Here is a 19,724-nt window from a genome sequence, read left to right as displayed (position 1 = left end):
GGGCACAACAAACAAACAAAATGGAGGCGGTGTAAAGCCGAGTGAGGCTGGGGCCACCGAGAGTATACTCGGAGCGCTTTTACACAAGCGGCGCTAGTGGGCAAAAATAGAGCGCAGTGCCGTCTTCGTAACACGCAGTTTTAAAAGGCACAGATAATGCAAATGCTAAAATCACCAGAAGCGCTATGAGCGCAGTGCCGTCTTCGTAACACACAGTTTAAATGGCACAAACAATGCAAATGCTAAAATCACCAGAAGCGCTATGAGCGCAGTGACGTCTTCGAAACACACAGTTTTAAAAGGCACAGACAGTCAAAGTGAGTAACGATACCACCAGGAGCCAGGGAGCGTGGGAGCGACCGCTTCTGACGAAGTGTGGTACTCGAATGAGATCTTGTCATCAACCACACTCCAAGGTTTCTCACTTGATTGCTGGGATTAGGTATAGGACCCAGTGCTGTAGGCCACCATGCCGAAGTCCACACTGACGGAGCCCAACCCACAATCAAGACCTCTGTCTTTTTTCCATTCAATTTAAGACAGTTGTTGACCATCCATGCCGCCAGTTCCTGCAGACATGATCGGAAATTGGCAGCAGCCTGCTCCTTCGGCTGGGTCAAGGACACCACTAGTTGTGTGTCATCTGCATATGACACGACTTCCAGCCCAAATTTTTCTATGATCTCAGCCACTGGAGTTACATATAAATTGAAGAGGGTAGGGCTTAGGCTGGACCCCTGGGGCACCCCCTGCTTCAAGCAAATGGGGTTGGATCGAAAAGTGCCCTGTGCCAATACTGTCGACTTTCAAACACGTGGGCAATGAACCCAAAGAAATTGAGCTAATCTAACATATTTCATCTACCTTTGAGACGAAGAAAAAAGTGATCAAGAAATACTTTACAAATGTTTATTACCAGAACAATAACTATTAGAAATATCTATGGTCAGAATGGCGTAAAGTTAGGTATGGTGTTATGAATTGCTAAACATGTATATTATTGCGATAATGTTAATTTACTGATTAAACTAACGTGCTATGAAATAATAAGTCAATGGTGCTATCAAAGGAGTGATATTATGGCTGGATGACTTGGTGGTTCTAGCAATTGTATTAGCATTATACTGTTTAAGTGCTGGGTTTCTCTGAAGGAAAACGTCTGCAACCTATGAATTATTATTCATTGCAGGTTGGGATGGTTAAGTTTTGTAGCTTTTATGTACCTTGTACAAACACCCAGAGAAACGTCATTGGCTTTGGGCATTGAAGGCAAATGTCACAACTGTCAGCCTAATGTTAGGTTCCACTGAATTTTTTATGAGACGTTTTCAATTATTTATAAAATAACTATGGTGATGTGGTATTTATGTGTTATGTTTTAAATTATGTACAATGCAATTTGAAAACAAATTTGATAAAATTGGTATTTTTCTAATGAGAGGCAATTTGCTGATGGCAATCAATTAATTGATTGTTTAGAAATATGCAGCTGCATGGGGAAACAGTGTTCTATTTAAGAAGTTAATAAACATGAGATTTGCAACATTTTTAAAAAGAAATTGCAGCATATGCTCTAGAACCAATCTTTATGGTTTTGTATCTCAGAATAGCAATAGTTGACCTTGACCGACTCACAGCTCATGTATTCTGAAAAGCATTCAAACTTTAAACCAAATAATGATACAATTCAATTGCTAAGTTTTGAAGAACTTTGACTCATTGTCGACATCACTGTTTTCCTCTTCTTGTGCATCCAGTGTCTGTGCGAGTGGATACAGAGACCACAAACCGTGTATGACATCAACGAACCCGGTTCTCAGTCGGCGGCAAAGGCAATAACTGAATATGGTAATGTGTATATTAAATTAAAATCAAAACCCCAAAAATATATCAATACATGAAAAGATAATATCTAAATGAATGTTTCAAATCGTTTGAAATTATTAAAAACCTATTCGGAAAAAAGGCAAAATAATCACAAATTAATTTTTGATACAATGTTTAGGTTCAGTAAAGTTATATTGTTTTATATAACGTAAAATTGTAATAATGAGTCAAAATCGGCAACAAATCAAAGGGTCTGCATGGATTGAGGCACAGATGAATTAGTACGAGGTAAAATGTACCAAGTAATTTAATGACATCAGAAAATAATTGACCTATCTAAAAAAAGAAACCTCCAAGAACAGTTTTATGAGCGTAAGGATCTCAGTTTAGTCTTCAAATGCATGTGCTATTTGAGACCATTGTGGTCCTTTTGGGGAATACTAATGCATAGATTGTTGACGTTGAACCTCCTTATTTCTGTCAAAAAAAGGCTCACACCTCCTTTCTACATCTCTTTAAAATACCACCTCTTGTGTGCAGGAAGGCGGCCAGAGAAATATTCCATAGTCTCAAAAGGACCAGTCAAGGCATAATCCGGCTCTAAAGCTTGCTTAAGCAGTGTGGCAGAAAATATACAAAACATTTCAGGGTGGAAGAGAATGAGGGGAACTTCTAAAGGCTAATGATACAATTACATGATCACAAGCAGGGACATGAGCACCAGTTCTCTAATTCTTGGCTGGTAGGGCTTGAATTGCACAGAGACAGGAAAAGTTCCATACGTGGTTGCAAGGATCCAGAAGCTAGTTATCCTAGAGACAGAGATCTGCATACGATGGATGCCTGCATTTGAGGGATTGAGCTTTGAGATCGATTTTCAAGTAGTGCTATTACTCACTTAATTGATGGTTGCAATGTTGTTAACTGGTCAGATGTTAGACATGAAAGAACCTGCAGATTCTTGGGAGCAAATAAAAAGTGAACTGGTACTCAGTTAAATTATCTGCGTATTTCAGTAGCATGAGCAAAGTGTCTGTGATAACTTCTTGACATTTTGGAAAGATATCACAACCTGGGATGGTGCTTCGGTGTTCTGTTCTGTCGCCTGAATTTGCATCTTTCTTTTGGTGTGGGATCTTCAAGGCTGAGAAATCTTGGCCAAAAAAGGCACTTCTACAATTTCTTCCTTCTGACCTAAGAAGGGAAGACTCTGGAACTCAAGGGATAGCTGGATAAAAGACTGGTACCTCTACCAGCAGATCCTGTATCTTCTCTGGCTAGGCTGTAGAGTATTGTCCACAGCTGTTAACGTTGAGGAACATACAGCTTTGATGACAGCATACATCTCTGAGTCAAAGTCTTTGACGTTGAGCAAGAACTCAATGGTGCAGGACACCTACAAGTAAAGTAAGTAGCTGGCAAGGTTCCCAATGTCAACAGTGACCAAAGATGATGCTGATAACTCCAAGAGATCCCTGATGTACCAGAGTAGTTTCCAATGAGGCCTGGGGTTAAGACAGTGTCCTGTTCGCCTTCTTGCTGGGTTATGGCAAAGACAGGAGGGGAGATCAATGGCCTTCTAAGCTTTCCCAGCAGTCCAGCAGACTCCCTTTCCTTTGCTTTCATAAACAGTATTTGTTGACAAATGTCAGACATAGAGGTAATGACTGCTCAAAATACAAACAGTATGGCTGCTCAACCTTTATGGCAGGAATCAGACAATTACTAGGCGGGATTTTTGTCACCAAGGTAATGTGAACGTATTTCTAAATTAGAGCTTGGTACCACAAATTTGCTATTTCATAGCTATGGCAGTGCTACCTTTAGATGCAAGTCATTTTCAAAAAGAAGTTCGTTGGTGTTGCAAGTGAAACAAACTTGCGATCGAGATGTCCACTGTAGGAGCTAACCTCAAGAAACCAGTTAAAAGATATCCAAATGATCTTGCCACAAAGTAACATTTTATTGCTTCATAGGACGGTAGAATAACCGGAGTATGATAAATTCTTGTGTAAATGACATGTACATAGTGCATTAGTCATTCTGAAGAGCATCTAACTCCTTTGTTTTGTGATTAGGAGTAATATAACATATTTATTTCAATGCAGGTATTATCATTAATCCTTCTTGTTTTGATTGGGAGTGAATCCTCCCCTTCCGCAAAATGCGAAGATGGCATAAAAGTGGCACAGTCCTCAAATCATTACTGGACTGCAGAGAAGACAGAAGGAGGCCTATCATGCTGCTCCCTGGACCCAATGAGGAGAGGCAGCACCAAAGAATGGACTGCACCTGCTAAACCCGAGAGACAAGTAAAGAGGACTGTGCATGCTGTGACCACTAATGGAAAACAGCTCAACTTGTGCCAGGACAGAAGAAGTGACTCCAAGGGCTAGGTGGTTAGCTCCGTTAACCTTCAGGACCAGATAAAGCTAAAGAGACCTGTAGTCCTCGAGGGCCCAGCTGCCCAGGAACCCCTGCTCAATGCAGGATGCCAAACTGTCTGTTGGGAGACAGAGTCTAGACTCGCACGATGTGCCCCCAAGTACGCTGGGCTCGTGACCAACATCAGGATGCACTGTGGTGCCCAAAGAAAAAAGATTTACTCACCTGTAAAGAACTGCTGAGACCGCTAGAACTAGGAGATTAGATGACCAGTGGCAACTGGATCTGCACTGACCTGCCCTGGTGCAATGTGGGCGACCCCTGAAGTCCGTGGACCCAAGGGGAAAACTTACTGTATCTCTTATGCAGCTTCAGCATCTCAGCATTAGGACCACTTCTTGGCTGGACGGCATTAAAGAAGTGAAAAAGACACTGAGGACCCTAAGACTCCTGGATATCAGTGGTCCCTGTGACTCGTCATGGCCCGTCCAAGTAAAGACAAGTGGCTATACTAGCCAGTTGGCTACTGACATAAAAAAAAATCCTTACAACAATTTATTGCATCTTTACAAAAATAATGTACTTACCTTTGAAAAATCATATCTCTGGTTTCCCTCAATATATTTTTGTCTTGATGTTGTCTATTTTAAGATAAAAATGCACTCTGTTTTTATAAATTGGTGTTGGGTTATTATTGTGTTGTGTTTAACTGTTCTGGTATCTCTAAATGCTTTACACTTGTACTTTTTATTAAGCCGGACTGCTCGACTCAGGACGGAGTGAAGCGTTTTCTGAAAGAATCCTAACTGAACCTGATAAAGATGGTGACATTATTACATGGTGAGGTCTCCCTGCTGCGCCACATAATTATCTACTTTCCTACACAAATATTACATTTTCAAAGGGCAAACTTATAACATTCCAAAATGTTTCTATCTATCGATATTCAAGTACAGCAGATTTAGAACAGTGATTACCATTTGATTTCTCACTACTCCGCAGAAGATCTATATGCAATATGTGTTTTCTATTTTTCAATCTATGGATTATTCTGAATTAACATCCATATTCAAACCTTTTGAGATGAACTATTTTAATGCCACTTATCTGCATTTTGTGGAGGGAGATTTGGTTTTGCAGCCATAAAGAGGTAAATCCCTGCTCTGCTCGGAGAATACTCCAAAGGACAAAAGAGACATTCACAGATTGCCCAGCTGTGGTGAAGGTTGGATTTGCCAGTAATGGACTAGAACAATGTTTTCCAGGAAAATCTTTACTACCTCGCTTTCTTTGCTGGTATCCAATAACAGTGTTCACTTTCTGCCCAAACTTACTCTCCTGTAGAGGGGCCTTGTCTATTTCCAGTAATCGCCAGCAGATTGGCTTTGCCCACCTGCTGAATAATGATCTAAAAAGGTATTACCTGATCCCATTGTATAAAGACCAATGTAAACTGTCCTTTCTCAATGGCCTTCTGTTCCCAGAATTGCAATTATATAAAACCTCTTATTATTGAATAATCTTCTCCTCCAATTGCTGTAGGTTAGACTGTACTCTCAACTACAGTTCAAAAACATCCTGTGTTGTTATACTTACATCCTGGCGGCTAGCGCCATACCGAAGTACTCCATCTTCCAAAACAAAGTATCTCTGTGGAAGAGAGAAGATGTGAATAAAAATGAGACATATTGAAATAACTAAGAGTTAGCTCAGAAATCAACTTAAGAGCCCAAACTAAAATCTCTGATGCAATGGAACATCTTGCTTTTTAGTTGCTTTCTGAAAGACTGATCGGGATCAAAGGTGAAAGAGAATACCAGAGGAGACGGCTTGAAGTTGCCTTTCCTTGGCTTAGTCAAACCAGGATCTATCAACATATGTTATGCCAAGGAGTCTGGGAGCGCTAGAAAGGAGACAGCTATACTACAACATTGAGCAGAGGAAAGAAAGCTCTCCGCCATGAAGATGTGTGCAACACATGGATCCTTGCACTTGACCTGGTTAGATGCTGACTACTAGCAAAGACTCACAAATACTTTACAAATGAATATATTTCCAACAACCAGTCACTAAGGAACCAAGGTGTATTTTGCATCCTAAACAGGCACCCAATTACACAGCGGTGGCTACTGAGTTAAACCAACACATTAAAACAGAGCCAAAGCCAGAAACCCTTAAGCTTAACAACAAGAGAGACCGGTCTAGAACCCGTAGTCGTGGATTAATCGTGGTCGATCCAGATCTCCAATACATTTTTTGCAACGTCTGCAAAATAACACCCAGTTTTATGACCCTAGACTCTCTGGCAAAAGCACAGGCTCAAAGCCAACTAACTTACTTGAGACCAGGAACCCGGTGGACAGTAACACATAAATCGCCTCTGCATTATAGGCGGATGGTGCGTTCTGGGCTACGATCAGTGCAGTGAGGCTTGCAGGATTATTTATTATTGAGAACTGAACTACTTTCACTATAAATGGACACACAACAATCGCTACAATATATATTCTAAAAAATTATTAAAATCATCGTCTAATGCAGATGATGTGTATAGATGCAACTATAAAAACAAACAATATAGTGGGAATACAAGCAATTAATAGGCAAAATATTAAAAAGAATAGCACAACTGTGACAGTGTTTCAGAAATTCATTGAACTGAATGATGGAAGCAGTCTGTGTTAACATTTCCATCCACAGAACCTCTCCTTTTGTTTGCACACTCTTTTGGAAAAGCACCCCCCAACAGAATCCTCCTTGCATTATTTGCTACCTACCTCTTCACTGGTCTTGCACGTATACTCTGCCAGTCCTGTGTCTCTCTACCTTGCGAGTTACATTTAAGCCTACTCACTTTCATGTACATCTGTGTTTAGCACCCATACCCCTTATCTCGCTTCCTTTATCCCACATTCATTCATTAGTCTCTTCCACTCTCTGGAGTCTCACCTTGTGCCAGCCTTTAAGGGGCCACTTCCTCTTCTTCAGCAGGAGCCCCTCGTGCCTCCCGGGCTCCAGGCCGCTCTCTCGGATGGAATTATCCAGGACTTCCCAGCTTTCTAGACCCTGATAAAAAAAACACATATTTAGAAGAGCTCTGGATGAGCTGGACCATACTATTGCCAAGGCCTGGCCAATGATTCCTAATGTGCAAAGGCTAGGCTCCCTGCCCTACAATTGAGCTAACCACCTGGGCAACTACTCTACCTGAATAATTAGAATCCAATTGGAACGTGATTCCGCACTCAAATTGTTGGGTGTAAATGATGTGTGTAGAATTTTCCTCAGAGTCAGTGGTGCGTAGGTAGGTTACCCTACTGAGCTGTTAGGGTACATCCAATATGAATATCCTTTGTGGTTCCTGACACTCAAGAATCACCCCTGCCTCGCACTCCTTTCTATTTTCCTTAAATAATTAATCCACTTGAGTATGTCGTATTCATCAAATTTTATTTTCAATTATTGTCATTATTTTCAATGATCATGATTTCTTTCTTTTGTATTATTTTCATACAGTGTTTTATGCATTTTTTGGTTCCCAATGCATTTCAAGCATAAAGCCCTTCTTCAGGGGATTCCTCCTCTGAAACAGTTAATGTATAAAGGTCTGATTATCTGGTATACAATTATTCATGTTATAATATCATACACTTTGTTTTCACCAATTATTTCGAAATTTTTGAAAAAACCCCACAAGCCATGTATTAGGATACATTTGTTATATGCAACATTTGCCTTGTGTCCACTTTTGAGTGAGTTGATGTGTGGTGGTATAATGCGTAACCTTATAACCCTGTTCGTCTGTGAACGTAATGGCCGAAAATGTTGGGACTAACCTTTGCATGATCGTCTAAAGTACTCAAAACAGTTTTGTAATCCGAAATCACGATCTAAAAAGTAAATGTACGGCCGTCAAATTTTACGTATAAAACTCTACAGTAATCTATATAACACGGTCAAAATAACGCCGCTTGGCGTTTTACCTGCAGTAGTCAATGCGTTCTCGTCTTTTCGGTGGTCTGCGGGTCTGTCGCACTTGTTTGCGAGTTCCGATCAGATGACCGGAACCCGCATCATATTAGATGACGAGAGTGTAAACAGCGACAAAGGACATATCGTCCTGGTTGAGTGGACTGAAAATAAATGTAGGACTCGGTACAAAAATCAACCGTGTTCATTCTGACAGTCGTGTGTGGTCGTGATTTTGTAAAGCCAATTGGGTTCTACGTGTAGATGGCTGTGGGAATATTCGAGTGTGTTTGGTGAACGATGTTATGTGTTGAATCATATCAGAACTTGTAGGCAATCAAAAATACAACTTTAAATAAAGTTTGAAATAAGTAAGGAAATAAAAACAAAATTTTGTACGGCACATTTCATCCTGATTCAAAGTACTATTTACATCAAACTTGATCATCTTTAGTTAAAAAAACTAATTTATAAGAAGCAGTTCAGATCTAATTTTTCATTGAGTCCGAGTGGGTTCATTGTGTTGAGAAAATGTATCCAATAAGTTTCTCTCCTTAAAAGGTGACTGTTGTTGTCTCTTCCCGGCAAAATTGGCACCATTTCCAAGATACAAAATCGAAGTTGACTCACATTATGCTTCACTTCGTTGAAATGTACAGCAATTGATGATTTTTGATTATTTAATCGAATGTTACTTTTATGTTCGATTATTCTGGTTTTTAATTTGCGTTGGGTTTTACCCACATATGACATCCCACATGGGCATCTTAACATGTAAATTAAATTGTTCGAATCACATGTGCCTGTCACTTTCAGCTTAATGGGTGTTCCTTTTGTAGGGTGGTTGATGAGGTTGCTTTTTATTATTGCTGAGCAATTTCCACAATTGTGGCAAGGTAAAGTGCCTTTGTAGGTCGGTACCGTTTGATTAGTTCTTTGACATTTTTCGTTCTTTCATACGCGAAGATGGGAGTTTTTTTGAAAATGCCTTTAAAGTCATCCTCAAGGGTTAAAAGTGGCCAGTGATTTTTAATGCTTCTTTTGATTTCTCCACTTCTAGTGGAGTATTTTGATACAAATACCATTCTCTGGTCATCCTCTTTAGCTTTTTGTGTGAGTAAATGTCTCCTTTGAAGTTTATCTGCTCATTCCGCAGCTGATTCCAAGATGGTGTCAGGATATCCTCGTTTTTTTAATTTGTCTAATGTTTCCTTTTTGTGTTTCTGGTACAGTTCTTCAGTTGATGCTATTCTTTTTATTCTCAGCAATTGAGAAAACGGTAGATGGTTTTTAAGTGAATTTTGATGAAAACTCTTGTAGTGTAGTAAATTATTTCTGTCGGTTGGTTTTGAAAATACGCTGGTAGTGATCTTTCCCTCTTTGTTGTTTATCAGTACATCCAGAAATGATAATTCTTTTTTGTTGATGATGAAAGTAAACTGGATCCTTTCATTCACCTCGTTCAAATTTTTTAGAGCTTGTTCTAAACTGTTTTGGTTACCTTTCCATAAGACGAAAATATCGTCGATGTATCTCTTATAGATGATAAGATTTTCCTGCTATTGTTCATTATTGAGTATATGGTCGATCTCGAACCTGTGCATGAAGGTATTTGCGTAGCAAGGAGCTGCGCAATTGCCCATGGATGTACCAGAGGCCTGTATGTAAAATTTGTCCTTCCACTTAAAGTAGCTGTGATACAGCGTGAAGTGTAATAGCTCCATTATAAACACTTTCAATGTTTCAGGTTTGTCCTCATTAACTAAAAAACTTTCTACCGCTGATATACCCAGGTCGTGGGGTATGGAAGTGTATAGCGACTTTACATCTATACTTGCCATAAGCATATCTCTGGTGAATTTGTCTTTTTCATCTTCAAGTATGTTTAAGAAATGAGTTGTGTCCTTTATAAACGTACTGCTATTTTGAACGATGTTTTGCAAATGTCTGTCAATATATTTTCCCACAGGTTCATGAATTGATCCGATGGTTGATACAATCGGACGCAAAGGTGGTGTTGTTGCGTTTTTATGAATTTTGGGGATCATATATATATATATGGTATGCTCGGGTTGGTCTTCATTAGGTATTCTTTCTCTTTCAAACCGATGGTTCCAATATCCATAGCTTTTTCAATTATGATCTTCAGTATTTTGGTGAATTCTTTCGTTGGGTCTGAAGTGATAACTGTATAAGTGTTGATGTCATTCACATGGTTATCTACACTTTGTTCATAAAATGTCGTGTCCATCACTACTAGAGCGCCCCCTTTATCCGCTTGTCTGATTGTAATCCGGGGATTATTAGCTAGATTTTGTAGTGTGCTTCTTTCTTTTGGAGACAAATTGGTGTGCTTGGGTCCGGGACGTTTGAAAATTTCTTCCAGTTCAAATGTTACCACTTTCTCGAATGCATCGAGTACTTTATGGCTAACTGGAGCCGTGAATTTACTTTTGGATCTCAGTCCCATTAAAGTGTTCTCTTTCCCTGTTGTAAATCCTGATTCAATGACGTTGCTAAAAAAAATGTCTTAATCGTAATGATCTTAGAAATTTATACAAACATATTTTGGTTTCTAATAAGTTTGAATGATATGTTGGTACATACGATGATCCTTTTTGCAGTGTCTTTGATTCTATGTCACTCATAATATATTTTGAAATGTTTATGACTAGGGTTTCTGACTCCTGGTGTTTTGAGCCACTGTTTCTATGTTTGTTTGTTTTTTTGCTCCTCCGGGTTCTACCGAGGGTCCGGGACCTGGTTCTAAAAAAGAGACCGGGGTTTGTGAAGTTGTTGGTGCTTCCAAATTAATTGATTCTTGCGTGTCGCCTTTACCTGATTGTTTTTGGATTATTTGACCTGTTCTTGGTCTTCTTTCAAAAGTTGGTCTTTTATACTCAGAACTGTCTGACGAGGTTTCACTCGTTGAAGCATTTGGTTTTTGTTGACGTCTTTTTGCGTAGATTTCCGCCCATGTATATACTTCTCCTAGACGGTAATCCGTAGTATCCCTTTTAAATTTGCGCACTTTCCTATCATTTATCTCTTTAGTGTATTCGTCCAATTTTGTGTTAATGTCTGCTAAGACTTGATTCCATTCATCTTTGGTTGTTAATTTTGATAAATCCTCTTTGGTTTGATTTACTTCCTTTGTAAGATCCTCTATTAATTTGGCCAACTCTTCTATTATTAGTAAAATCAAATCGAGTGAGCACTTATTCAGTATTGCATGCCAACGTTCTGTGAACCTTGCATTGTTTTTACATAGGGTTGATTTTGAAGATATCCTTAATCCTCGTGGAATCCTTTGCGTTTTGTGATACTTTATTAATGTGCTCGCGTGTAGTTTTTGATTGACTATTCGTTTAGATATGTATAACAGTTGTTTGATTGTAGATTCTTTTGAACCTGTACCAGGACTTATTTCTTCTGTTTCTTCAATTAAGGAATAAATGCGATTGGTATCCTCCTCTGTAAAGACTAGTGTTTCTGCCCTTTGTTCCATAGTATGTGCAATTTCCGCGAATTGCATATTTTTATGTTGATTGTTTGTGGTGCGTGAATCGTTTTGCTCAGACGTGAATAATTAGAATCCAATTGGAACGTGATTCCGCACTCAAATTGTTGGGTGTAAATGATGTGTGTAGAATTTTCCTCAGAGTCAGTGGTGCGTAGGTAGGTTACCCTACTGAGCTGTTAGGGTACATCCAATATGAATATCCTTTGTGGTTCCTGACTCTCAAGAATCACCCCTGCCTCGCACTCCTTTCTATTTTCCTTAAATAATTAATCCACTTGAGTATGTCGTATTCATCAAATTTTTTTTTCAATTATTGTCATTATTTTCAATGATCATGATTTCTTTCTTTTGTATTATTTTCATACAGTGTTTTATGCATTTTTTGGTTCCCAATGCATTTCAAGCATAAAGCCCTTCTTCAGGGGATTCCTTCTCTGAAACAGTTAATGTATAAAGGTCTGTTTATCTGGTATACAATTATTCATGTTATAATATCATACACTTTGTTTTCACCAATTATTTCGAAATTTTTGAAAAAAACCCCACAAGCCATGTATTAAGATACATTTGTTCTATGCAACATTTGCCTTGTGTCCACTTTTGAGTGAGTTGATGTGTGGTGGTATAATGCGTAACCTTATAACCCTGTTCGTCTGTGAACGTAATGGCCGAAAATGTTGGGACTAACCTTTGCATGATCGTCTAAAGTTCTCAAAACAGTTTTGTAATCCGAAATCACGATCTAAAAAGTAAATGTACGGCCGTCAAATTTTACGTATAAAACTCTGCAGTAATCTATATAACACGGTCAAAATAACGCCGCTTGGCGTTTTACCTGCAGTAGTCAATGCATTCTCGTCTTTTCGGTGGTCTGCGGGTCTGTCGCACTTGTTTGCGAGTTCCGATCAGATGATCGGAACCCGCATCATATTAGATGACGAGAGTGTAAACAGTGACAAAGGACATATCGTCCTGGTTGAGTGGACAGAAATAATTTACTACACTACAAGAGTTTTCATCAAAATTCACTTAAAAACCATCTACCGTTTTCTCAATTGCTGAGAATAAAAAGAATAGCATCAACTGAAGAACTGTACCAGAAACACAAAAAGGAAACAGACAAATTCAAAAAACGAGGATATCCTGACACCATCTTGGAATCAGCTGCGGAAAGAGCAGATAAACTTCAAAGGAGACATTTACTCACACAAAAAGCTAAAGAGGATGACCAGAGAATGGTATTTGTGTCAAAATACTCCACTAGAAGTGGAGAAATCAAAAGAAGCATTAAAAATCACTGGCCACTTTTAACCCTTGAGGATGACTTTAAAGGCATTTTCAAAAAAACTCCCATCTTCGCGTATGAAAGAACGAAAAATGTCAAAGAACTAATCAAACAAACTTCTAATCAAACGGTACCGACCTACAAAGGCACTTTACCTTGCCACAATTGTGGAAATTGCTCGGCAATAATAAAAAGCAACATCATCAACCACCCTACAAAAGGAACACCCATTAAGCTGAAAGTGACAGGCACATGTGATTCGAACAATTTAATTTACATGTTAAGATGCCCATGTGGGATGTCATATGTGGGTAAAACCCAACGCAAATTAAAAACCAGAATAATCGAACATAAAAGTAACATTCGATTAAATAATCAAAAATCATCAATTGCTGTACATTTCAACGAAGTCAACTTCGATTTTGTATCTTGGAAATGGTGCCAATTTTGCCGGGAAGAGACAACAACAGTCACCTTTTAAGGAGAGAAACTTATTGGATACATTTTCTCAACACAATGAACCCAACGCATTGACTACTGCAGGTAAAACGCCAAGCGGCGTTATTTTGACCGTGTTATATAGATTACTGCAGAGTTTTATACGTAAAATTTGACGGCCGTACATTTACTTTTTAGATCGTGATTTCGGATTACAAAACTGTTTTGAGAACTTTAGACGATCATGCAAAGGTTAGTCCCAACATTTTCGGCCATTACGTTCACAGACGAACAGGGTTATAAGGTTACGCATTATACCACCACACATCAACTCACTCAAAAGTGGACACAAGGCAAATGTTGCATATAACAAATGTATCTTAATACATGGCTTGTGGGGTTTTTTCAAAAATTTCGAAATAATTGGTGAAAACAAAGTGTATGATATTATAACATGAATAATTGTATACCAGATAATCAGACCTTTATACATTAACTGTTTCAGAGAAGGAATCCCCTGAAGAAGGGCTTTATGCTTGAAATGCATTGGGAACCAAAAAATGCATAAAACACTGTATGAAAATAATACAAAAAGAAATCATGATCATTGAAAATAATGACCATAATTGAAAATAAAATTTGATGAATACGACATACTCAAGTGGATTAATTATTTAAGGAAAATAGAAAGGAGTGCGAGGCAGGGGTGATTCTTGAGTGTCAGGAACCACAAAGGATATTCAACTACTCTACCTGCCACACAAAAGATGATTCGGCCTGCTACTAGGTGAATAGATCTACCTCCCAACAGGGCCACCGAGGCAACAATTCAGCCTGGGCCCCCCTTCCCCAGACAGCAAATTGGTCTGCCACCACAGGTGCCAAGTCATAAGAGCTTGTGAGGCTCGGGTACCACCAATAAATTAAGAGCTGAAGGTTCAAGCAAGGCGTTTCAAAATGTTTACTAGAAAAATAGGATGTGAAATTGAGCTATCGGTATATTTAAAATCGGCCGGAGGGGTTGGAGACACCGACAAAGCTTCAAATGCAAGTCATCCCTCACTTGGCATCAAAACCTTCCAAAGAGAATGCCTACTTCACTTGTCGAGGAAGTGGCCTTTTAAAGGCACGAAGCACAGGTACCTACCCTTTCTCTAAAATATTGTACTTTAGAGTCATTTATATTGACAACTACATCTTACTTTTTGGAAATATGCATGTGATTTACAATAGGTAAAATCATTTTCACTAGTGGTGATAACTAGTTTATTGTTGCTTTGTATGGAACTCTGGCCATTAAAAGGTCTCTTCAGGGCACTAATAAAATCTAGCCAAATCACAAACCTTTGAGAGTGCTTACATATCGAAACAGACCTTGTAAATAATACGTTATATGCACATATAATGTATATTGCTACGTTTTTACCTGATCTAGGACTGAAAAGGAGGTACAATAAAGGTTTGCAGCCCTTCATATGATGAAGTGACAGATTTGCACAATGTCTGTGCAATATATTCCCTCATCCGTTAATTTCATGGTACTACAATCTGAGAATTGTTGTTTTTGAGTAATTTGCAAGGTCCACATTGTTTAGACATCCCACGTGACCCTCGGCATCTCACATTAAAGAAGCAGATTTTATGATTTCGCCATCCCAGACAATAATTTGGTCAACCTGGATCCCATGTCTGGCACCACAGCCATCAACCGGCCAGCATCCCAGGCAGCGAAGCGGACAGATCCTACCATACTCCTCCCCTCCCAATCAACGCATCAGCCTACAACGCCCCCTGGGCTTTCTCCAAAGCCGCAATCATGCTTCGACTCATCAAGGAGAGCCAAAGTATTAGTGAACTAGGACTAAAGCCATCGCCAAGACAAAACTTTGAGAAAGTTTAAATGAAGTCTCAATGCCACATTTGTACAAGCTTTCATAAAGTTAAGAAAGGAAAAGGAAAAATTATTTGGATTTTAAAAGGCTGGAATAATGCTTTACTTTTAAAAGAGGGCAAACTCGAGCACAGTCATAACTACCAACTTTAATGAAAAAAAACATGCATAAACTTGTCCAGTCAAACAAAATGATTTGTTCTCTTTTAGAGCATGAGTGATTAAAGAAATCAACGTGCATTGAATGGGAAGGGGTCAGTGCATATATAAAGCAACTTTTTAAAAAAAAGAAATACATTTGACGAATACTTTTGCTTCCTGGTCATTCATTCCTAACTGGGAGCGGATTCACCCATGTGCTGATCCAAAACAAAAAAAATGTCAATGTCTTTAACAAACACCAACTAAAGAAGAAACGTATACTTGCTTTACGTTGGATGTACTGTGTAGTGCCAATACATATTACAGCCTCTGCAAAGCACTTTATGTCTCGGAGGGAAGATGCACAGTCTGGGTAGGAGTGGAGTATGGAAAGAATATAGTGTACACTACCAAGCACCTTTACAGCGCAATGCTGCTATTCAAAGCAATCAGAAATGGGTGCGTTGAGCACGGGGCAGTGTGAGACTGGTCTGTTGGGCAGTTTTGCACTGCCAGATAGGCCAGCTTGAAAAGGCAAACGAAATAATAATCCCAAACAGGTCACCATATGTGGAATAATCTTCTATCCAAGGTGAGGCCCGTTAGTTGTTTCAGGGGGCTTTCACACGCACCTGTGGGCGTTTTTAGATGCTTTAGGGATGCATTATAACTGTAATCCCTGTGAAGGTAAATGCTGTGTTGTGATGTATAGAAAGCTGATGTCAGTGTCAAAAAACAAGGGAGTGTGCAGTATGGGATATGGATGTTTCCGACAATAAATGCACCTGGCTGGGAAACATCCTTTGCAACGCAACTTTTACCACGCAGTGCCTTTACGATGCATTGAGCTGGGGGGCGGTCTAGGATAGGGAATAAGTTTAATTTACTGTCCAACACCTTCCCTACTATCCACGGGGACTGGAGTTGGAATAGTAAATTAAACTATTCACTATCCAGCACCCCAAAGCACTATGCGTTGTAAAGGTATTCGTTGTAAATACCGCGTTGTAAAGGCATGCAATGTAAAAGTATGCGTTGTAACGTCATACATCCCACCTGGCTACCTGCAGAAGGCAACCAGACAACTGGATCAGGCTTTGTTAGAGCATCATCAGTCCTGGGACAGGTAAATGGATGTGTACACCCATTCTAAGTGCCATAATGTGATGTGTATTTAAAAGCACACTATTACCCGGCAGGGTATCCGAATGCTTGAATGGTTTGGTACCCTTTATTCTGACCCTGGAGTCAGGCTAGTATAGCACATGCGCAGAGGCCTAGAACCTGTTTGCCACCCAGAGCACTGAATAAATTGTGCCAACTTAGTGGGCATTGGACTAATGTCCATACTTTGGATAAATCACAAAATGGTGGTGGAAGTGTAACACGTTTTTGTTATTCATTAACAGGTCTCGAAAAATCACAAAAGGTTTACCAGGTCTGCAGGTCTAGTGACTTGAATAATGTGCTCAACCAAAATGTAATTCTCCTGACCCATAAGCTGGGATAAAATTGTGTGATCCAGGGCAAATATTTTTTTTCACCAAGCCGCCTTTCTCTTCAGTGTCACTTATGAGTGCATCTGCAAATATGTGACTTCAGAATGTCTGCTGTACAAAAAATAAATAAACTTGTTTGATTTAATCGACTAAACTTTTGCTATCTACATGTTGGGTTATACATGATACATGACATGGCTCTTAGTTCACTAACAACATTGTCATCGGACTAAGCGCAGGAATGTTTCTTAGTTCATATTTAAAAAGTCTCACTTTTAATGAATATATTTTAAAGCGTGCTGTGGTAGTGCACTGTAATTCACTGACACCATTTTTTGCAATTGCCATAAAAGTTCCAAATGACACGCAGTTTTACTGCTGAAACTATATAACGTAGTACAAACAATATTGTGTGGAAATCTGGTTTCAGCAAATATTTAATATTTGCTTATCACCAAGTTAAGTGTTCTGAATTGTTTTGATCCTATTAATATCATGGTTTCCATCACACTTGAAATTACAAAAAAAAGTTCTTTCCGAACTGCCGATCTATTTGGAAATATTTATTAATTTCATTGACAAGCTATTCAAATGTTGTGCGTTAGAAAAAACTGATATCGTACATCCTTTAACGTCACACCCCTCTGCCCCTGCACAATTGTTGATCGGTTCACTTATAAAAATCCTCTAACTTTGCAGCCACAGAAAGAACATTAAAAACTAATCTTCAAGATAAAATAAGCATCAATTTGTAAGTAGACCTAAGCTGACACTTGACATCCGTCAACGAATGCACTGCAAATGTGACAAGATAAAAACAACTTTAAAGGCATAGATGGTTACTGCCCATTCACTTCTGATTGAAGAAAACATCCTTTTTTTGCCAGCTCCCACACCAGAACAGGCCAATGGGCCCTCAAAATAGCTTGCCTTGATAAAATATGACTCACCATAGAGAGGGTGAGTAGATTTTTTGAGACCTGATTAAAGTAGCCAGGTCTTTTTCGCTGTGTCAGTAAAAGGCTAGTCTACTGACGGCTCTCATGTAAAGTTCAGCTGTTATGTGAAACCCAGATCCTTGCACTGACCCTCTGTACACGTGCCAAGGGCGTGTGAGCAGAGTATGTAGCACATGCATGGTAGCTGCACTCCTTTGTATGAGAGTGTACTGGGACCAGCAGGATACATTTTGGGATGGCCCCAGGTTTGGCACAGTACAGCATCGAGGGTGGAAACTGCTGTCCTCTACAGTGGAAGGGTACAGACTACATTCTTGGATCTGGTGGGTGGAACCCAAGATACTGAAGAGATGAAAGACTAAAACAAAGCTCACCTTAGGAAGTCAGTGGGGGCCTTGTTAGCAAAATGCTGCTAATTTGTTCTTCCTGTGCATGGTCATTAGGTAGATGGTAGGGATGAGGGACTGCAGTTTGTTGTTCAAGGCGAGGAGGTATCGAGGCAGGGTCTGTCCTATTATATGTAGAAGGAGGTGGGATCACACTGCCTCACATCCCAGCACTCAAATTGCCCCAGTGCATCATGGTAACTGCAGTACATGGCAACACTTACTTCAGTAGTGGTCTTTAATTGTTCACCCATGTTGGTGCAGCCGGTGCTGGGTAACTCTGGACATGTGTTCCTGGACTCATTCCTTCATGAGTAGAAATAAACAAGTCGTTTTGGGATGGTGGAAATGCTGCCTAAAGTCTTCTCAAGTCTCTGTACCACTCACTGGGTGCAGGTGCATCCGCACAAACTCGTCAGCTTAGTAGCTCAAGGGAGCCTTTTCAAACAGAAGTGGGTGAGCACACTGCCTCACATCCCAGCCCACAATTTGTCCCAATGCATCATGGTAAATCCTGACACAATTTGGAGGAGACGCTCAAGGGGGCATGTCGCATTCCCGACCCGAAGCACTCAGCCAGCTGTCGCACACACTCCATGCCCACTAACTGCCCGCCAGTCTCGGAGAGTCAGTCTCTCAGCATCTGCACAGTTCACACAACTGATCTCTGCAGCATGTGCTTTAACCCTACTAGACCTCTACAAATATACCATCAGGTTTATACCAGAAGCAGGTTAGATTTCAGAGACAGAGCAAAAGGCACTCTTAACTTATGAAGCCTGACGTCATTGATGTGAGGCAATCACTGCAGATGTTTTGTGTGTAACCAGAGCGACACCAAATTGAGTCCTGGTTGGTGCAGTGGGGAATAGTCACTACTATTTAACAGTACTTCCAGGTCCCAGCCTGCGACTGACAGCTGCACTGTAGTTATGCACATTGTTTTAAAGGCTGCCGCGAAATGTTCAGATGTTTGGTCTTCATTATAAAGCCTTTGCTAGTTAACCTTCCATTTCAAGGATTTTTTAGCTGTTTAAAGATATTTTTAGCTTCTCATTGCTCAAAAAGGTGTAATTTCTGATATTTCCATGGACTTTATTGCTTGGTTTCACACATTTGGCAGTTGAATGTCACTCAGAGGTGCACTGGCACCATGGAAATGTCAGAGTGAAGCGATCTGAAATCTTGGCAGCTATGAAATCATTTTCCAGCCCTTTCTCGCCCTTTGTTCTAAAAGTCAGTCCAAAATATCAGAAATGTACACATTTGACGGCTTGTCACCATATATTTGTTGTTAAGAAATGCAATAATAATAGAATACTAATAATCACAGTAGTAACAGTCAAGGAGCAGCAATGGAAAGTAGATTCTGATTCAATAGGCTTTACAAAAGAGTGATTCCGGATACTTAAAATGCGATA

The 19,724-nt window shown here is 39.6% G+C and overlaps 1 protein-coding gene across 2 annotated transcripts in view; it reads right to left on the bottom strand.

The window, feature by feature from the left end:
• The window catches only part of OSBPL7 (oxysterol binding protein like 7), a 281,900-nt gene that overhangs the window by 165,588 nt on the left and 96,588 nt on the right, over positions 1–19,724 (bottom strand). For both annotated transcript variants that reach the window (XM_078645591.1, XM_078645590.1), the window contains 2 exons: positions 7,162–7,278; positions 5,809–5,862 (listed from right to left, as the gene is read on the bottom strand). In XM_078645591.1, the coding sequence (XP_078501717.1) occupies positions 5,809–5,862; positions 7,162–7,278 (171 nt within the window). The remainder of the gene's footprint in view (positions 1–5,808; positions 5,863–7,161; positions 7,279–19,724) is intronic.

This window comes from Lissotriton helveticus, chromosome 5_1 (assembly GCF_964261635.1).
Source record: "Lissotriton helveticus chromosome 5_1, aLisHel1.1, whole genome shotgun sequence".
NCBI classification, from domain to species: domain Eukaryota; kingdom Metazoa; phylum Chordata; class Amphibia; order Caudata; family Salamandridae; genus Lissotriton; species Lissotriton helveticus.
Note: the sequence above shows the minus strand (reverse complement) of the source record. Positions and strands in the feature narration are given on the sequence as shown.